This window comes from Oncorhynchus keta, chromosome 35 (genome assembly GCF_023373465.1).
Source record: "Oncorhynchus keta strain PuntledgeMale-10-30-2019 chromosome 35, Oket_V2, whole genome shotgun sequence".
NCBI lineage: Eukaryota > Metazoa > Chordata > Actinopteri > Salmoniformes > Salmonidae > Oncorhynchus > Oncorhynchus keta.
In genome coordinates this window covers 57485454-57502429 of record NC_068455.1, presented here as the reverse complement: position 1 = coordinate 57502429, position 16976 = coordinate 57485454, and the positions used below count along the sequence as shown (strand labels likewise).

At 47.5% G+C, this 16976-nt stretch overlaps 1 protein-coding gene across 1 annotated transcript; it reads right to left on the bottom strand.

Annotated features, from left to right (window-relative positions):
• Positions 1 to 350: 350 nt before the first annotated feature.
• LOC118368684 (DNA-directed RNA polymerase II subunit RPB1-like) lies at positions 351 to 16608 on the bottom strand. Its single transcript, XM_035752985.2, is given in 29 exon segments — positions 351 to 3982; positions 3985 to 4521; positions 4611 to 4760; positions 4869 to 4982; positions 5276 to 5462; positions 5817 to 6020; positions 6431 to 6613; positions 6818 to 7023; positions 7143 to 7350; positions 7510 to 7773; positions 8072 to 8277; positions 8599 to 8704; positions 9160 to 9331; positions 9789 to 9972; positions 10406 to 10628; positions 10769 to 10972; positions 11167 to 11261; positions 11452 to 11620; positions 12004 to 12213; positions 12304 to 12514; positions 12695 to 12819; positions 12922 to 13054; positions 13140 to 13360; positions 13678 to 13839; positions 14005 to 14286; positions 14425 to 14592; positions 15050 to 15186; positions 15301 to 15433; positions 16281 to 16608. Coding segments are annotated over 29 exon segments (5901 nt in total). The 5' UTR covers positions 16368 to 16608; the 3' UTR covers positions 351 to 3362.
• Between the last annotated feature and the right edge of the window lie 368 nt (positions 16609 to 16976).

Genomic DNA, 16976 nt, shown 5'->3' with positions numbered 1-16976 from the left:
CTGACAGCTTGCTCTATGTAACTAAACCAGTGGGACTGTGTAAGGAAATGAAGCCTAGTCTCCTGTCATGCAAGTTTGTTTACTAACAAATGTGATTCATATTATTACAGTAGTCATGATAATCAGTATAGTGATATCCCTTACAGGGATGGAAAATGTTTTATTGTGTAGTAATATGGGGATGATTGATCAGTTCGTCAAGGTAAAGCCTCATATCTAGAATCTGTTTACCCTCACCCGTATCCTTGTCTTACCCATTAGAATGGAATACCTCATCATATATCCAATTATGAACGGATTCCTTCAGTTTATTGGTAGGTGACAGCAACTCATACAAATAAGACACAACCTATAGTAAAACGTTTATTTTTTCTCAAGTCAAAAAAAAAAAAAGATACAGAGAATGAGATATTGGATTGATATCTATACAGTGGCAATTTATTTTTAATTTAAACATTCCTACTCCCAAGACACCCTGTCCAGTCTTTCAACTCAAGAAAACCCTCTCTTTTGACACACACACACATGGGAGTCCTGGTATGTTGAATTGACTGGACCACACAGGTAAATCAATGGGATATGGTGGTAGTGGACAAAGTCACCATGTCATGAGGCGATGATGGAAGACACCAACTGCATGAATTTCAACAGTGTATTGCCAACACTTCTATTCATTGCAGGTTGTACAGTCAATTCAAAATCACTTCTGTTGAAAACACATTTGGTAGACAGGACAAGTTGTAGCAAACACGTTCCCGACCACGAACCGGATAAAAATCGTGACAAATTCAGAACACATCCAAGTTCCAGTCCCATCATGGAATTCTACAGGCATAGAATCCCCCCAACCCAGGTACGAACATTAGTAGAAAAAGGACAAACATCGATTTCAAAAACAATCAGGATCACTTGTGGATGAACAAGGGGAGGGAGGAGACCCAGCTAGTCCAATCAAAAGTCAGGGGGTGGGGACTTGTCGTATTGCTTGGATGGAGTATCCATGTTCCATAGGCACGAGAATCAAACACTCATCACCTTTATCAAACTAGGCCTAGTAAAGTGTATGAGCACCTGGAAGCAAATGCAAAGTGTGTCTATGCTTGGTGGTTTCCATCATCTTCAAGGATTCACTGTCACACTAATGTAGTGGGTAGAGGGTTATAGAGGCCAAAAGTGCTCTGAAATGTCTGGTCTCATAAAAATCACTGAACTGAAACTTCGAGGGGTTTGTTAACCCAAACGAGGGCTTATGTCACCCCCCAGTGTCCAAGAGCGTAACTGACAAACACTAAACATGAACCTGTCTGTCAACCTGAACTTTCCATTTTCTGCCTGAACCATAGTATAGCCACTTAGCTGTAACATTTACAGTAGGCTATGAAGCATCCTGTTAAGGCTATAGAGTGTTTGTTTACAATGTTAAGTTTCATATTTTGGGTTCTGGCGGGGTACGACAGTTGAACTTAGCTCACGCAGCATTTATTTATTAGTTATATACTTCAAAAATCAATGGGTATATATATCAATTTATGTATCCAAAAATGGAGGTAGCAACTGCTGATTTCCCCTTTAAATGAGAATGCGGTGGCCATCTTGGCCCAACTTCGAGCCGGAGTGGCAGAAACTGAGCAAAGCCATTGGGAAACAGAATGGAAAAGAGAGACCGGGGAAACCTAACTTTACTCCCCTCCGTCCCCTGCCCCTTCATCCAAAGTACCTGAACACTGACCCTCTTTGCAAACAGCTCTTACAAAGTCACCAGAAGCAACAAAAAAACAGGAAATAGAAAAACAAAACAATTGAATCTTGAATTTCTCCATTCTTGTTCACACAGATGAATAATAGTCCTTTTCCCTCTTAAATACATTTTATGAGCGAGTCCAAACAAAGTAAAGTAGAGAACTCATTTACATTTCCTAATTAGAATTATGGAACAAGGTGGGAGGGATTTCAAATAAGAGATCTTCAACTTAAAACGGGAAGATTAAAATGTATTAACAGGTTGCTACTCATGCAGAAACAATGACAAAAGCAGCGACGCCAACCAACTAGTATCCCTCGTCCACCCATAAACCCTCCATTCTCTTAAAAAACAGAATTGACAATTGTCAGATATTATTACTAAGTCTTCCATAAACCCAAATTTGACCAGTTTTAAAAAAGTGGTTTGCTAAAAAAAAAAAAAAAAAAAAAAAAAAACCTTTTTGCTGTTGTACACAACTCATCTAACGGTGAAGGGTACAGGGATGCTGGTGGGTGTTTTGACATCTTTCAGGTTCGACTTTAGGTGGGGGAGGGTTGAGGGGAGAAAGGGTTTATTTGGAACGTCATGGAGAGGTTACAAAAATGGCAATAACATCTCCACGGAAAGCATATTTTGCCCAGTACACCAGTCTCTCTCTCAGCATCTGTGGCCTGACCCTCCCCCCTTCCTAGGCGATCTTCATCTGCAGCCCTGTACTTAGTGCTGCAAGGAATACAACTACTCTTTTCACCTGCAGTATTCAAGCAACCCAGTTCCAGTACTACTTGAACTCCACTGTTCTTAACTGCAGATTAGTAATAGTGTTTCAATTCTGTTCAGTCCAATTCCGGTCAACTCATCTCCTTCAACTCTGGCCTGTCTTCTGACATAAAAATGAAGAAAAAAAAAATCCGCTCAACTTTTTTCTTCCAACCAAAACTGGCAGCAACTACTTTACATTTAAAAAAAAAAAAACTAAAGATTATGTACGTTTTAGTAAAATATGCAATAAAGAATCACCTCAAGTTTCTCTTTTTTGGGGGGAAGCTTAAAAGCTTTTTAAGGAGCAAAATACAATCCACTGGTAGCTTTTCAAAGGCTTTTGGCAATACTCGAGCTCCCCCGTACAACTACACATCAACACTGAAGAGTTCAGAGAAAGACTGGGTACAGGTAAACAGGGGGGGTTGAAAAGAGGGACGTTTTTGTCAATGTGGTAACCACATCGCTCTCCCTCTGCTTTCTCCTGGGTTCTTAACTTTGCTTCAACACCCGCGTGAACATTAAAAAGCAAAACAAAATGTGTAGTTCAAAAGGCAGCCTTATTCCCCTTGCTAAACAGTTCAAGTCTATCAAATACATAGTAGTAAATATTTTAGGGGGCCCTCCCCCGAGATGGAAGAGGCTGGGGTACAGTGGTCCGAGGGAGGGTCCCCAAAATAAAATAAAATAAATTCACAAGTGGGACCCCCAGGGTTTTTTTTTGTCATGACTCTCCAAGGCCAAACCACCAGCACTACCAGCAGAGGGGCTATCCTTCAGTATTACAGCCCCAGTCCAGGGGCTTTGAGTAGGGCAGTGAGAGGCTCCTCAGCCCCCTCTCTTCCTCCTGGCTCCCTCAGTTGTTCTCCTCGTCACTGTCATCTGGGCTGATGGCCGGGCTGGTGAGGGTGAAGCTGGGCGAGGGGTTGCTGTAGCCCGGGGACAGGGGGCTGTAGGTGGACCCTTTGGGGCTAGTGGGCGAGTAGGTGGGGGAGGTGGGAGAGTATTTGGGTGAGGTTGGGGAATAGGTTGGGGAGGTGGGGGAGTACTTGGGGCTGGTGGGGGTGTAGGTGGGCGAGGTGGGGGAGTAGGTGGGCGACGTGGGGCTGTACTTGGGGGTCGTCGGGGAGTAAGTCGGGGAGGTGGGTGAGTATTTGGGAGAGGTCGGGGAGTACTTGGGCGAGGTGGGGGAGTATTTGGGGGAGGTGGGCGTGTACTCTGGAGAGCTGGGGGAGTAAGAAGGGGACGTAGGTGTGTATTTGGGGGAGGTGGGTGAGTAGGAAGGAGAGCTGGGGCTGTAGGAGGGAGAGCTGGGGGTGTAGGTGGGCGACTGGGGGGTGAAGCGCGGACTAGAGGGAGAGTAGGACGGAGAGGTGGGAGAATAAGAGGGGGAGGTAGGGGAGTAGTTGGGGCTGGTGGGGGTGTAATTGGGGGAGGTGGGGGAGTAGGAGGGAGAGGTGGGGGAGTAAGAGGGGAGGTGGGGGAGTAACTGGGCGAGGTGGGGGTGTAGTTGGGTGAAGAGGGGCTGTAGCTTGGAGAGGTGGGGGAGTAAGAGGGGGAGGTAGGGGAATAGGAGGGGGAGGTAGGTGAGTAGGAGGGTGAAGTGGGTGAATAGGAGGGGGAGGTAGGTGAGTAAGAGGGTGAGGTAGGGGAGTAGCTAGGCGATGTGGGGCTGTAGCTTGGAGACGTGGGGCTGTAGCTGGGGGAGGTAGGGGAGTAGGAGGGAGATGTGGGGGAGTAAGAGGGGGAGGTGGGGGAGTAAGAGGGGGAGGTGGGGGAGTAACTGGGGGATGTAGGGGAGTATGAGGGTGAGGTCGGGGAGTAGCTGGGGGAGGTGGGTGAATAGGAGGGTGAGGTGGGGCTGTAGTTGGGGCTGGTGGGAGAGTAAGAAGGGGAGGTTGGGGAGTACGAGGGGGAGGTTGGGGAGTAGCCCGGGCTTTGCGGGGTGTATCCCCCAGGAGAGCGGGGCTCGTAGGCCGGGGACGTGGGGGAGTAGTTGGGAGACATGGCACCTCCTGGAAAAGTAAACAAGGAATTAATTCTAAAAAGGTCCTGTGTCAGTTGATATTTCAAACCAAACTGGGTGTTTTGTATGGTGACTAACCTGGAGAGGGGATATAGGGGCTGGCCGGCCCCGGGGAACCAGGAGATCCAGGGGTAGGGGACCAGGCCGGGGAGTAGCCCGGAGAGAAGCCACTGGCGTCGGACGCTGCACTGGGAGAAAAGCCTGCAGCTCCAGGGGTCATCCCGCTGCCTGGAGGTCAAAGAGTCAGAGTATGAGTTAATGGAACAGTACAGTAGGTGGTATGGAATACGCTGTACTACCAGGATATCGTCAAAGTCTACCCAGTTTGGGGCTTACCGATGCTGGGGGACCAGGCACCGTAGGCGGGGGTGGCTCCAGTGTTCCAGGGGGTCATGGCTGGAGACATGCCACTCATGGGGCTGGGCGCAGAGCCAAAGAACATTCCGGTGGCTAACAAGAGGAAATAGAGAAGGAGAGACGTACCGACATTTCATTATCTAAAAGTCTGGATACTTTGTGTATCCATTTTGCTTAGAATGTTGGCTTTTAACAACATAGTTACACTCAGAACTTAATCAAATCTTAGACAAATTGGTCTGCACCAGTCCATTTCTGACCTCACATCTGTCTAAATTCAAACCTTGGAAGTTGATCTGGTGATGGGAACAGCCACATCGCGTGAACAATTACGTTTAAAGTCACACTGCGCGGAAAACAACTCCATTATACTCTCGGCCACTCACGTCCAGCCACGCTGATCCCGGGGATGTTGGTGGGGATCTCCATGCCATATTTGCACTTCTCAGCGTCCAGCAGCAGGTCGAAGCAGCCCGTCCCGCAGGGGGCCAGCTGGCCCAGCATGATGTTCTCAGACACACCCTTCATGGGGTCACTCTCCCCGTGGGACGACGCCTCCATCAGCACATCCACCTGGGACAGGGAGGATGTTGACGGTGAGTGGTGGAGTACACAGGGTGCTGACACAATCATTTGAATTTCATCGTTTAACCTTTTGTTTATAGCGATTCCTTTCATTGAGAGATTTTTTTTTACAAGTCTCTGTCATCAGAGACGTGTTGGTCTAGTCGAGGTTGGTAACTAGAACGCTCCTATGAAGTTCTCAAATTAAGTAGCTTTATGGATAATGTAGCTAGTGGAAGAGCCAACTGACGACTGTCGTAAAATGGTAAGTACGGCCTACTAACACAATACTGGACCACAAAACAACCAAGTCCCATCGCCACCCCTTCCCTCCCTCCACTTTCCCCCGTCCGAAACACTCACAGTCTCCTCAAAGGAGCACTTCATGAGGGGTCCCGTGTCCTGTCTGTTGATGCCGTGACGCGTGATGGCCATCAGGTGACCGCGGCAGGTCATGGTGTCGCAAAGCAACGACAAGTGGCGGTAGTTGACGTAGGAACCGTCAAAGGAGATGACGTGGTTCAACTCCCTCTCCAGAGCCTTGCGCACAGCCTCGATACCCAGTACCTAGAAAGGAGGGGGGGGGGTGAGTAATGATATCCCATTTCTTTTTGTGGACTATGCTGTTATTCATGTACTTCTCAGGTTTAGCAGTAAATTGGAATTTTGTGTTTAACTCCAAGAGTGCTTTGGTGAATTTAAACTTGAAAGTATAGCCAAAATTGTAACGGACATTTAAACTGGTCCCTTACGACAGACAATACAAATGAGAAATCATATTTTTTAAAAAGTCTGTCGTAACCGTTGGTAACTACAATAGTTACCTAAACTACTGTAGCTAGCTATTGAAACTATCACAGCCATTTGTAACGATGGTATCTATCTGTTATCGTCGGTGACCGTAGTCTAATCGGTACTATTATAGTCGGTTACTATCATAACTTGCGTGGCTATCCAACTGTGGTACCTAACCGTACCGTGAAGATCTCTACGATGTCGTTGGAAGTGGTTCTGACGGGGTCCACATCCTTCTCGCTGAGGACCCTCATCAGTCCCACGCCATCTGTCTCCAAGATCCACTCCTGCAGGGCCTTGAACTCTCCCTCCTCCGTAATGATGATCTTCTTCTTGTTGTCCGTCTGGGGCAAGTGCATGTACACCTAGGGGAGAGGAGACAGGGGAATAGATCAATAGAATTATAGTAATATTAATGATCTGGGTAGGTTACTGCCATGTTGTTTAGGTCAATCAGTTCGTATGAGATATCGAAGACTATTGGGCGAAGATGTTAAAACGCTGCCGCGGCGCAGTAAAAAAAAAAAAAAAAGGAACAAAGTACGTGTTTGTGTGACCCCCTCCGTTACCTTGCTGATCTGCTCGATGCCCTGCAGCGTCATGTCCGTCAGCATGTTGGATTCGATGCACCTCAGGAACACGTCGTCGTCCATCTTGTCCACCACCTCCTCGTCCTCGTGGAATTTGTTCTCGTCGCTGTTCATGATGCGGATTCGCAGAACCAGCTTCTCGGCGTTGTCGTCATTGAAGATACAGTTCAGGTCGTCGCCGAAACCTTCGGGGAGAGTGGTCGCATATAGCAATAAGGTGCGTGGGGGTCCTTTTAACCGGAATGCTTCATTATATACTCAAATAAAGTATTGGAAGTGTGTGTGTGTGTGTGTGTGTCCCCACCTGCATTGATCTTCTCAGCGATCTGCTCCATGGTCAGCTTGCGGTCAGTCATGTGTTTGCGGTCGAGCTCAATGCGGAGCAGCCAGGGGGAGATGCGGGTCACGTCGAAGTCAGGCATCTCATAGTAGACGTTGACCCACTCCTGGTCCTCCGTCACCACCGTACTCTGGGGGTTAGGGTCGTAGTAGATGGCCGTGTTGGCTGTCACCTGGCAGGAGGGAGGGAGGATGGTTGGTTAATTATCGTAAAAATCAGTAAGCAACCTGTAAAAGCAGATATTGTAATAACTTAAAATGTATTAATAACATTTAATAATCTCTTAAAGTAAAACAAGGCGTGAGAAATAAATGTCGGTCTGACAAATCACCTTTCTGAGGGTGGTGTGTTCCAGGCGACAGAGGATATCCTTGGCCCTCTCGGCATCGCGGGCCGCCTGGCCCAGCAGGAACACGGTGAGGGACGGGGTCTTGGGCCGCTTGGAAATGTTAATCAACTCCTTGAGACGCGGCACGCCCAGGGTGACGTTCTTGGCCGACACGCCGGCGTAGTGGAAGGTGTTCAGGGTCATCTGGGTGGCGGGCTCTCCCAAAGACTGGGCAGCTAACGCCCCCACCATCTCACCCGGATGGGCCTAGAGGAGGGAGAAGAATTGTTCAGAATAAAATGCTGGAATTAGATTAGTGAAATGACAGAAAAGCCAAGCATGGATTAATTCCTAAATTATGCTGTAAAAAAAATATCCTAGATGACGCTCTAGGCTTGGTTTTCTACACTGTCCATATACATCTAATCCCATCTCTTTAGTTCATAGCAATCAGTTTAGGTGTTGACCCTCGATCTCCCCCCTTCAACCTCTCCCAGCACACTCTGTGTGTGTGTGTGTGTGTGTGTGTGTGTGTGAGAGAGAGAAAAAAAGAGATTAGACTCACAATGGATTGGTTGAACTTGGACTCAATTTCCCCCAGCAGCCAGTCGTAGGCCTCGGTGCTCAGTCTGAACTCGTCTGTCATGCGTCGGGAGCTCAACGTGGAGCGCAGGTGGATGTTGAAGAGCAGCGTGGCGTTCTGCTGGGCCTGTCTACTCAGGTGGTCCTCGCCGTTCACAATCACCAACTTCTTACTCAGCTCCTGGACACCTGAGTCATGCAGACAAGAGCAGGGAGAAGTTTAAGAAGGTCATACGGATCATTCAAGAGCTTATTTATCCTAGCTAGTGGTCCAGAGAAAATTGCTTCGAGAGATTTTGATTTGGTACCAAGACTGCAGAAATGTCAACGCGATTTACTTGGTTACTGAACAAAAAGTGTTGCAAATTCTGGTCTTTCGTAGCTAGAGCTACAGTTTAAACCAAAAAGTGTAATCAACCTTTTAAAACTCAAGACGATATGGCACATCTTTAGGGGGTTTCTTCAAATATGATGGTGGCTGCAAAGTGTACGAGTGTGGTAGATACCTACCCTGCACGACTCGTAGGGGATTGAGGTCTGTGGGGGTGCGGGGGTTGATCCTGAAGATCTTCTGGGCGTTCCAGATCATCCTGGCCAGGTTGCAGGGCAGCACCACCTAGTGGGGAGCAGGGACATGTCGCCTTTAGTGTTGGACAGCCCTGTTGCGTTGGTCTGAATCAGTGGGATATGCTAGCAGTGGTGACATGTGTGAGACTACATGGAAGTGAATGAGTTATGCAGGTGTGCGTGTGGAGAACCTGGAGATGTACGCCAGGTGTATGCACAGATGTGCCTGTGTGTGAATGAGCCAGGATGTGAACACATACGCTACTGTAACGTGTCCTGAACGGTGTCAATTCATTTTTCCTGTTTTATCCCCCCCCACGTCTCAATATTACAATGAATTGTCTGTCCATGTCAATGCTTAAAGGCCCAGTGTAGTCAAAAATGTGTCTGTTGATTGAAATCAACCATAGTTATTTGATGAGAAGAATAACGGCTGAACTGTGCCTTTAAGGCTTGCGATTTGCCTGTTGGAGACCCCTGTGCTAGTGTGCCTCTCTCCCTCACCTTGCTGTCCCCAGTGGGGAAGATGGCCCTCAGAATCTCTCTGTCCTCCTTCATCTTCTCATACTCCCTCTCCAGGGCACTTTGCACCTGGGCGTTGGTCATCACGTCCTTCACCACGTCCTCCTGCAGGGTGCGCCTCAGAGCCCGCTCGTTGGTGCAGTCAAATCTGAACCTAGTGGCCCCGAGGGTGGATTAGGGAAGGATGAGATAAGACAGACAGTAGAGAGTTCAGGCAGTTGACTGTGGACAGTGAGCTGCTGTTTTTAAGACCGTCCTATAGTAGTGATTAGACAGAGGGTTTAGCATTAGGGCATGGGTGATTAAGGTCGTGGAGAGGTGAAGTCTATGATATCCAATGTCACACGGTCAACCAATAGGAGAGGAAAGCTTATACTATTTTTTTTTTTTTAAACGAGTACAATCAATCATCGAATGACTAAGATGGAATACAGCATTAAACACATTCATAGACCTCAATGAGTGCACAAGCCTGGTGTCAGATCAGTTTTCCCTGTATAGCCAACTCATATGGTCGTTGGCACGACAGTGACATTGGCCTGACAGCTCCAACAAATCTAGTACCCTTATCCACCATTGTAACTTCCCCGTCCCTCTCTCTCGCCACTCACTTCTTCTCGAAGGCCTTGTTGGAGGGTTTGAGCGTGGCCATGTTCTGGAACTCCACAGCCTCCCCGGCCAGGCCGTCCTCTCCGTAGCGCAGCTGCACCACCTGGTTGATAGAGTTCCTCACCGTGGCGTCGTACTTCACCATCACAGACTCCATGGACTTGATCAGACGACGCTGGATGTAACCTGAAGGACATCAGATGAGGACCGAGGTTAGAAGAGTCATTTAAACCTGAGGGGAAAATCCACCTACCTACTGAACTGTCATTGCGGTCATGCATCTCCTCTCCCTAATCGTGCAGGGATCGTAACAGTCACCCCTTCATTAACAAGCGATTCTAATCAGCTTATAGCCCGACCCTAACCTCTACCCCTTGCCTCTCCCCCTTCAAATCACCAGTCGCTGTCACCAACATCTTCCCCTGCATACCCTCAGTATGTTTTGTCAGTACAGGATCTTATTTTAAAATGTATGTAGTCCTTGAGCTGTTCTTGACATAATACAGAACATTAATAGACATGTTTCATGTGGAGCCCAGGAAGAGTAGCTGCTGCTTTCGCAACAGCTAATGGGGACGCTTAATAAAAAATAAACTCTTGCTTTCCCCCCTTCACTCACCAGTCTCGGCGGTCTTCACAGCCGTGTCGATAAGCCCCTCCCTGCCACCCATGGCGTGGAAGAAGAACTCTGTGGGCGTGAGGCCGGCTAGGTATGAGTTCTCCACGAAGCCTCTGCTCTCGGGGCCGTAATCATCCTTGATGAAGTGGGGGAGAGTTCGGTGCTTGAAGCCGAAGGGGATACGCTTACCCTCCACGTTCTGCTGCCCCACCACCGCAATAACCTGAGGGCCAGAGAGATGGAGATGAGGGACAGACGGTAGAGAAAGAAAAAGTGTGCGAGGTTATCGAAGCCCGTTGTCATCCCTAGAGGAACACCGCATGCCATTTGAAAAAAAAAAAAAAGTTTGATCCCTGGACGTACCTGAGAGATGTTAATCTTGGAGCCTTTGGAGCCGGCCACCACCATAGACTTGAAGTTGTTGTACTCAGACAGGGACTTCTGGGCGGAGGAACCCGTTTTGTCACGGGCGTCGTTTAGGATGCGATTCACCTGGTTCTCAAATGTCTGCCTCAGCGTGTTGCCAGGGGTGGGCTCCAACTCGTTGTTGTGGGCCTTCTCAATGACCTGGAGAGGAATACAGGAAGAAAATGAAGGGAGTTGGAGACAGAGGGGCTCACATCTTTTATTCCATTCTATATTATCTCAAAAGGAATTTCCAGAGGATGTCCCCACCGTGAATACAAGAGGATTTATTTTTGAAGGAATATTCTGGAAGGTTGAAGGCATATTTCAGAGTCACCGTGAGAGAAGGGACCTACCTCTATTACATCCTGTTTGGCCTTCTTGATGGTGTTCTGGATGTCCAGGTACGTCTTCGCATCAGCAATGGAGTCACCAATACCGATAGAGGCACCTACAGAGAGAAAATATGAATATTAAGAAAAACAGGGTAACAGTGACTAAAATATCTGCAATTAGAGGAATTTAACACCTAACCCCAAAAATAGAACAGATTCATTTATGACTTCAAGTGGATTTCAAAGGAGTTACCTTTCTACCCACTGATGCCCTCTTCCCAGTGCCCACTCAGCCCAGGTCCTTACCCTCAATGAGCAGCCAGTTGTTGACCACCGTCTGGATGTTGGAGTAGAAGAGGCGGGTGACGTCGTGGCCCATCTCCAGGAAACAGATGTGGACCAGGGAGCCAGCAGAGGTACCCAGTGACTTCTTACACAGGATGCCCATGATCAGCTCTCCGTTCTCCACTATCACCTGGGGAAACAGACATGACATTAGATCATAGTATTTTACACACATTGGGTTAGGATCCATTCATGGTTCTGTGTTAGGTGTGGCTAGCGTTCTGGCACAAAATGGCTGCCTTTTTACACATTTGTGGTAAAGTGCTAACATTACAAGATGGGAACTTATAAAGCGCGATGGAACTAAAAAGAAAGTACACAATAAAAGCCTGTATTCCGCACACACCATAATATATAATAATATATGCCATTTAGCTGACGCTTTTATCCAAAGCGACTTACAGTCATGTGTGCATACATTCTACGTATGGGTGGTCCCATCACTACAACATTTGTTCTACAAATCCTCATTGTCACGAGAATCTCAGGGTGTTGCCAGTTTAGTGTTCCTACCTTGGTGTCCCCGGGAGAGATGTGCTTGTAGGGCCCACTGTCCTCCTCGTCTGGGTGGGTGCTGTGTGTTCGGATGGCGTTGATGTGGCCCGGGATGATAAGGCTGAAGATCTGCTTGCCCGTCCAGAGCGGCCTGGGTTTCAGGATGGCTGGCTGGGGCACCTTGCCGTCCCACGTGGACAGGAACATCAGGAGGTTCATCACATCGCCCTGAGGGACAGATCATATTAGCGAATAAGTGGAGGAAAGGCTTATGTGTTTGGGGCCGATCTATCCCTTTAAAAACATTGCCCTTCTTACCCTCTCTAGGAAGACGTCCCTTTTGGTGAACTTGCGCACAGCGGTGAGGGTGTCCTGCACGATGCCCATGACGGGCCTGTTGGACTGGGGAGTGACGATCATACGAGGCACCATGGCAAGCTCCTGGATCTCAGCTCTCGTTTCCAGGGACTGAGGGAGATGCAGGTTCATCTCATCCCCGTCAAAGTCAGCATTGTACGGAGTGGTTACACTGTGGAGCAGAGTAGTTAATGTCACCGTCCAGGATCCGTTTTATGTCATATGGTCAATGTGTTCGCGTTTGTATCAACTCTCTACCCAACATTCTTGTCAGTGTTTACGCCAACAAACACCCACTCGGGTATCTGGGTGTAGTCTGAAACAGGGATAATTCTAGACTTGATAGATGTACCTGAGGTTCATTCGGAAGGTGGACCAGGGAAGGATTCGGACTCTGTGCCCCATCATAGACATTTTATGTAAAGTGGGCTGTCTGTTGAAGATGATGATGTCACCGTCGCACATATGTCTTTCCACCTGATGGGAACAAAAAGGAGTTCATAAAAGTGACATTGCATTACATCAAGTCACTCGGTAAACATTCCACAAATGACGACCATCTCGTCTTTTGAGGGTCACCTTGTAGCCGATCTGGAGGTGAAGGTCACTTGGTTTGGGGTGGAACCGCAAGTCGATTCTGTCCCCGTTGTCTCGGATGATATATTTGGCTCCAGGATACTGGCTGTTGCCTCTGCGCACCAACTCCTGTAACCTGGTGACATATAGGACTGTGAACATTAGAACCAACACACGGTCAGTTTAAACACTAAACAATTGGTTTAGTCTCTCTGCCGTACCTGTCGATGTTAAAGGGTGTGACGATTTCTGGGAAAGTCATGTTGGCGGCGATGGAGCGCGGGACGCCCACTTGGTCGATCTGCAGGTTGGGGTCGGGGGTGATGACTGTTCGGGCGGAGAAGTCCACACGTTTCCCCATCAGGTTACCTCGGACTCGCCCCTCCTTCCCCTTCAGACGCTGTTTTAAGGATTTGAGCGGGCGGCCCGATTTTTGCATTGCCTGGGCGTTTAGAGAAAGTTCAATATCAGCACAAGCAGATTCAGAACAGAGCTGGCGATCCTTCACAACTATCAGCAATCACTGAAAATGAAATAAACCCAGTTATTATGGGTTGAATAGGTGGTCTTATGTGTCTAACAAAAGGGGACTTTTAATCGTATTCTTTAGTCTTACTTCTAATGTATGTTGACAGTGTTCAATTCAAACAAAGACAGTAAGAGTACATATCTATAGTAACAATCCACAATGGCATGGGTAAGTAGTACAGTAATGTTGTGCCAATTGGTGCCATCAAGCGTCACTGCTACTGTGCGTACCCTGGGCAGGCCTGGCAGCTCGTTGTCCACCATGGTGGCCACGTGGAACTGCAGCAGCTTCACGTCCTCGGCGATGACGTGGGCCGCCGCGCCGCTCTGCTCGTTCCGCCGCAGCTGGTTGTTGATCTTGACTATGTCGGCCAGCTTGTGCGTCAAGTCGTCCTGGGTGACAGGGAAATGGACACGACGCGGTTAAACGACGATGGTAAAACAAACGAGTTGAACAATCTCAACAGCGGCAGGCAAAATTACCCGGAAGTCACCAAACCCCCTTCAATTCTTGACATTTCGCTGAAAACTCTTCAACGGCTAGTCATTCTTCCTCACCTGGTTACGGGCAGAGCCCTGCATGACGACGGCGGGCCGGACAGCTAGCGGCGGCACAGGGAGTACAGTGACAATCATCCACTCGGGCCGGGAGAACTTGGGATCAAGGCCCAGGATGACGTCCTCCTCGTCCGAGATGCGTTTGAAGATCTCGTAGACACGCTCGGGGCTCAGCAGGATCTTCTTCTCCTGCGAGTCCTCGTTCACGTGCTTCCACTCGGCATACAGCTCCAGGCCCGACCGGCGGATACGTGGCTGGTAGCGCCCGCAGCCACCATGGCCCTGGGAGAGGGAAGGAGAGTGTGTGTTACAAGAGGACCACGAGGAAATAAAATTCTTACGTGAGATGAGCACAAAAATAAAAAATATGCGTTTAAGTATTGATGGCCCACAAATGACAAGCGTGCCCGCTGACAGTACCTTTTCCTTAGTGATGTCCTCACTGTCGTGCTCCACTCCAAACTTGTTATCCATCTCCTCTCCGCCCTCGCAGATGTTCTTGCCTTTACACAAGTCATACACGTGCGTCAGACGCTTCCTGGGCTGCCCCTTGGACTTCTGTAGGATGTCTTTGATCTTTGGATTATTCTAGAAGGAAGGAGACACCAGGGCCTTTCTTTAACGTTGCAGATAGAAATACAACAAATAGAGCCGAGGCGATTCCCCATTCTACATGTCAGAAATGCATGTTCGTTCAACATAGCATATTTATATCTGAACGTTTCAAAGTGGTACATCCTGCTGAACACGCCCCATCTCATCAACAAGTCAATGGAATATGTGTAATATAATTCCATGTAAGGACTAACATGTAATCATTAGTATGCCGTGATCCATAATTCGTATACCCATCAAAAAAAATCTATTAGATATATCAGGAGTTTATGCCGTGTTAAATATTCTGTGTATGCTGTGCGGTGTAGAAGTAGGCGTATTGTTTTTTGTTGTTGTGAGCATCCCAAGTACTGAATACGGGAGCAGATTGGTACATGTTACATATAGATTGTGTAGCGGTAGTGTGAGGAAGGAATGGAGGGTTACGGACCGTGTCGACCAGCAGCTTGGAACAGGAGTAGCAGACACACCGGAGGACCTTCATGATCTTGTTGACGAAGCCCACGTGGAACACCGGCTTTGCCAGCTCTATGTGGCCGAAGTGGCCCGGGCATTCTGTCATGTTACCTGAACAGCGAAAACAACTATGTTTATATATATATATAAAAAAAAAAAAAACATTCCAGCACAGTAGCGGTGGCCTTAACCACAAAATTACAACATCCTGGTAACTTCCTGTACCTGCACATGTTTGACACCTTCCGGATCGTTCGATGACCCCTTGTCTGGGGTCCATCAACCCACCGAGTTTGGGACGCCCTCCTTCTGTGGTCTCGGGGTACTTGATTCCCCCTTCTGTGACAGACATCCGTTTCTAGAGGGAGAACCATGGTCAACATCAAATCCGGTACCAAAAAATAAATAGCCTAAGTAAATACACATAGAACAGTTAAGCAGTCACAAGTTTACAGACATTGGAAAATGGCTTACATATTTCTCAAGGTCAGGTGAAACTCCTTCAAAACAAATAACCCCTGCGAAATCAGTGATTGAAGCAAGATATGACAGCCGTACCTACTCCTCTATAAGAACATTGGTACACTTTGATCAAAGTTGGATTTCTAAACCAGCATTGATACTCGGACAAATCAATTGAGGTCCAACTAATTGGATAAAATCAATTGAGGTGAGCAAATTGACTAGAAGATTATGTAAACAATGTATTCTATTGCCAAGACACCATTATTCAAGAACTAATAAAACATAACATGCATAGTTTTGACTTTAATGACGTTACCTTTTATTGTGATATACCACATATAGATTACAACAAGAGGGAACATGTTTGTGAATGTAACTTTCTGGGAACATAACAAAATATCCAAGTTCAGTAAAGTAGCTAAATGTATTTGTTTACATGTATTTTCAAAATAAAAAGGGAGTTTGATTCATGACATATATGGTTTAGCTCAGATGGAAAATACTGTGTGTGCTGAAAGTTTGTCGAACTTCCTACAACATGCTGTTGCTAGCTAGCTAGCTAGCTCAAGCTCCAACATGGCTTAGCTAGCTAACGTTAGCTAGGCTAGCTGTAAGCTACTTCCTTTGTAGCACATCCATTGTCATCAATGATACATTCTATGTATAGTCATGTAAAAGTAAGATCAATGTGAGAACGTTCAGAAAGTAAACGAATCCCCCCACCCCAAAGCAAAACCTACAAGCTCATCTGGGCTGATGATGCCGAATTGCACTCTCTTGATGAGGCGCAATGGGCATGCGCTGTCGCCGGAGGGCGGTCCGTGCATCCTGTCTATTCAAAGAGACGCGTCCTCCCTCGGCACGCCGCTTTTGTAAGAAGGAATAGCTTTAAATTGTCACCAGGACTCTGGCCAGACCGCCAAAGGTGACCGGAATGTCTCCGAAAGCGATATCCTGAGAACCCACGTTGTTTACTGCCTTAGGAGTCTATTTATTTACACTTTACCCCTATCTGCTATGACTACCAGCTGTCCCCCTTTCTTTTCCTGATCTACACTCCAGCGCGCTCTAAGCGCATCTGAGCTTGAAAACGGCCAACGCGTGTTTATATAGACAGGAGACTTTGGTACAGGTTGACACACTCAACGAAGCAGGGGCTGAACAGTCAGGAGGCGGGTTATGGATCTGTGTAGTAAAACGTTAATTGGCTACACAGGATCACAACATGAATAATGCATTTCATAAGACGCATGACCAATGGCAGCTTACGTTTTCTTCATTAACCAATTGAAACATAAGGCGGGCACTAAATTGGCTGACATGTTCACCATTGGTCAGATCAGAGCAGAGGAGGGGCTACAATGTACATTTGGTTGTAGTTCTATTAATATTCAAAAAGATGCCGTGTGGTTGGTCAATTATAATATTAATGTACA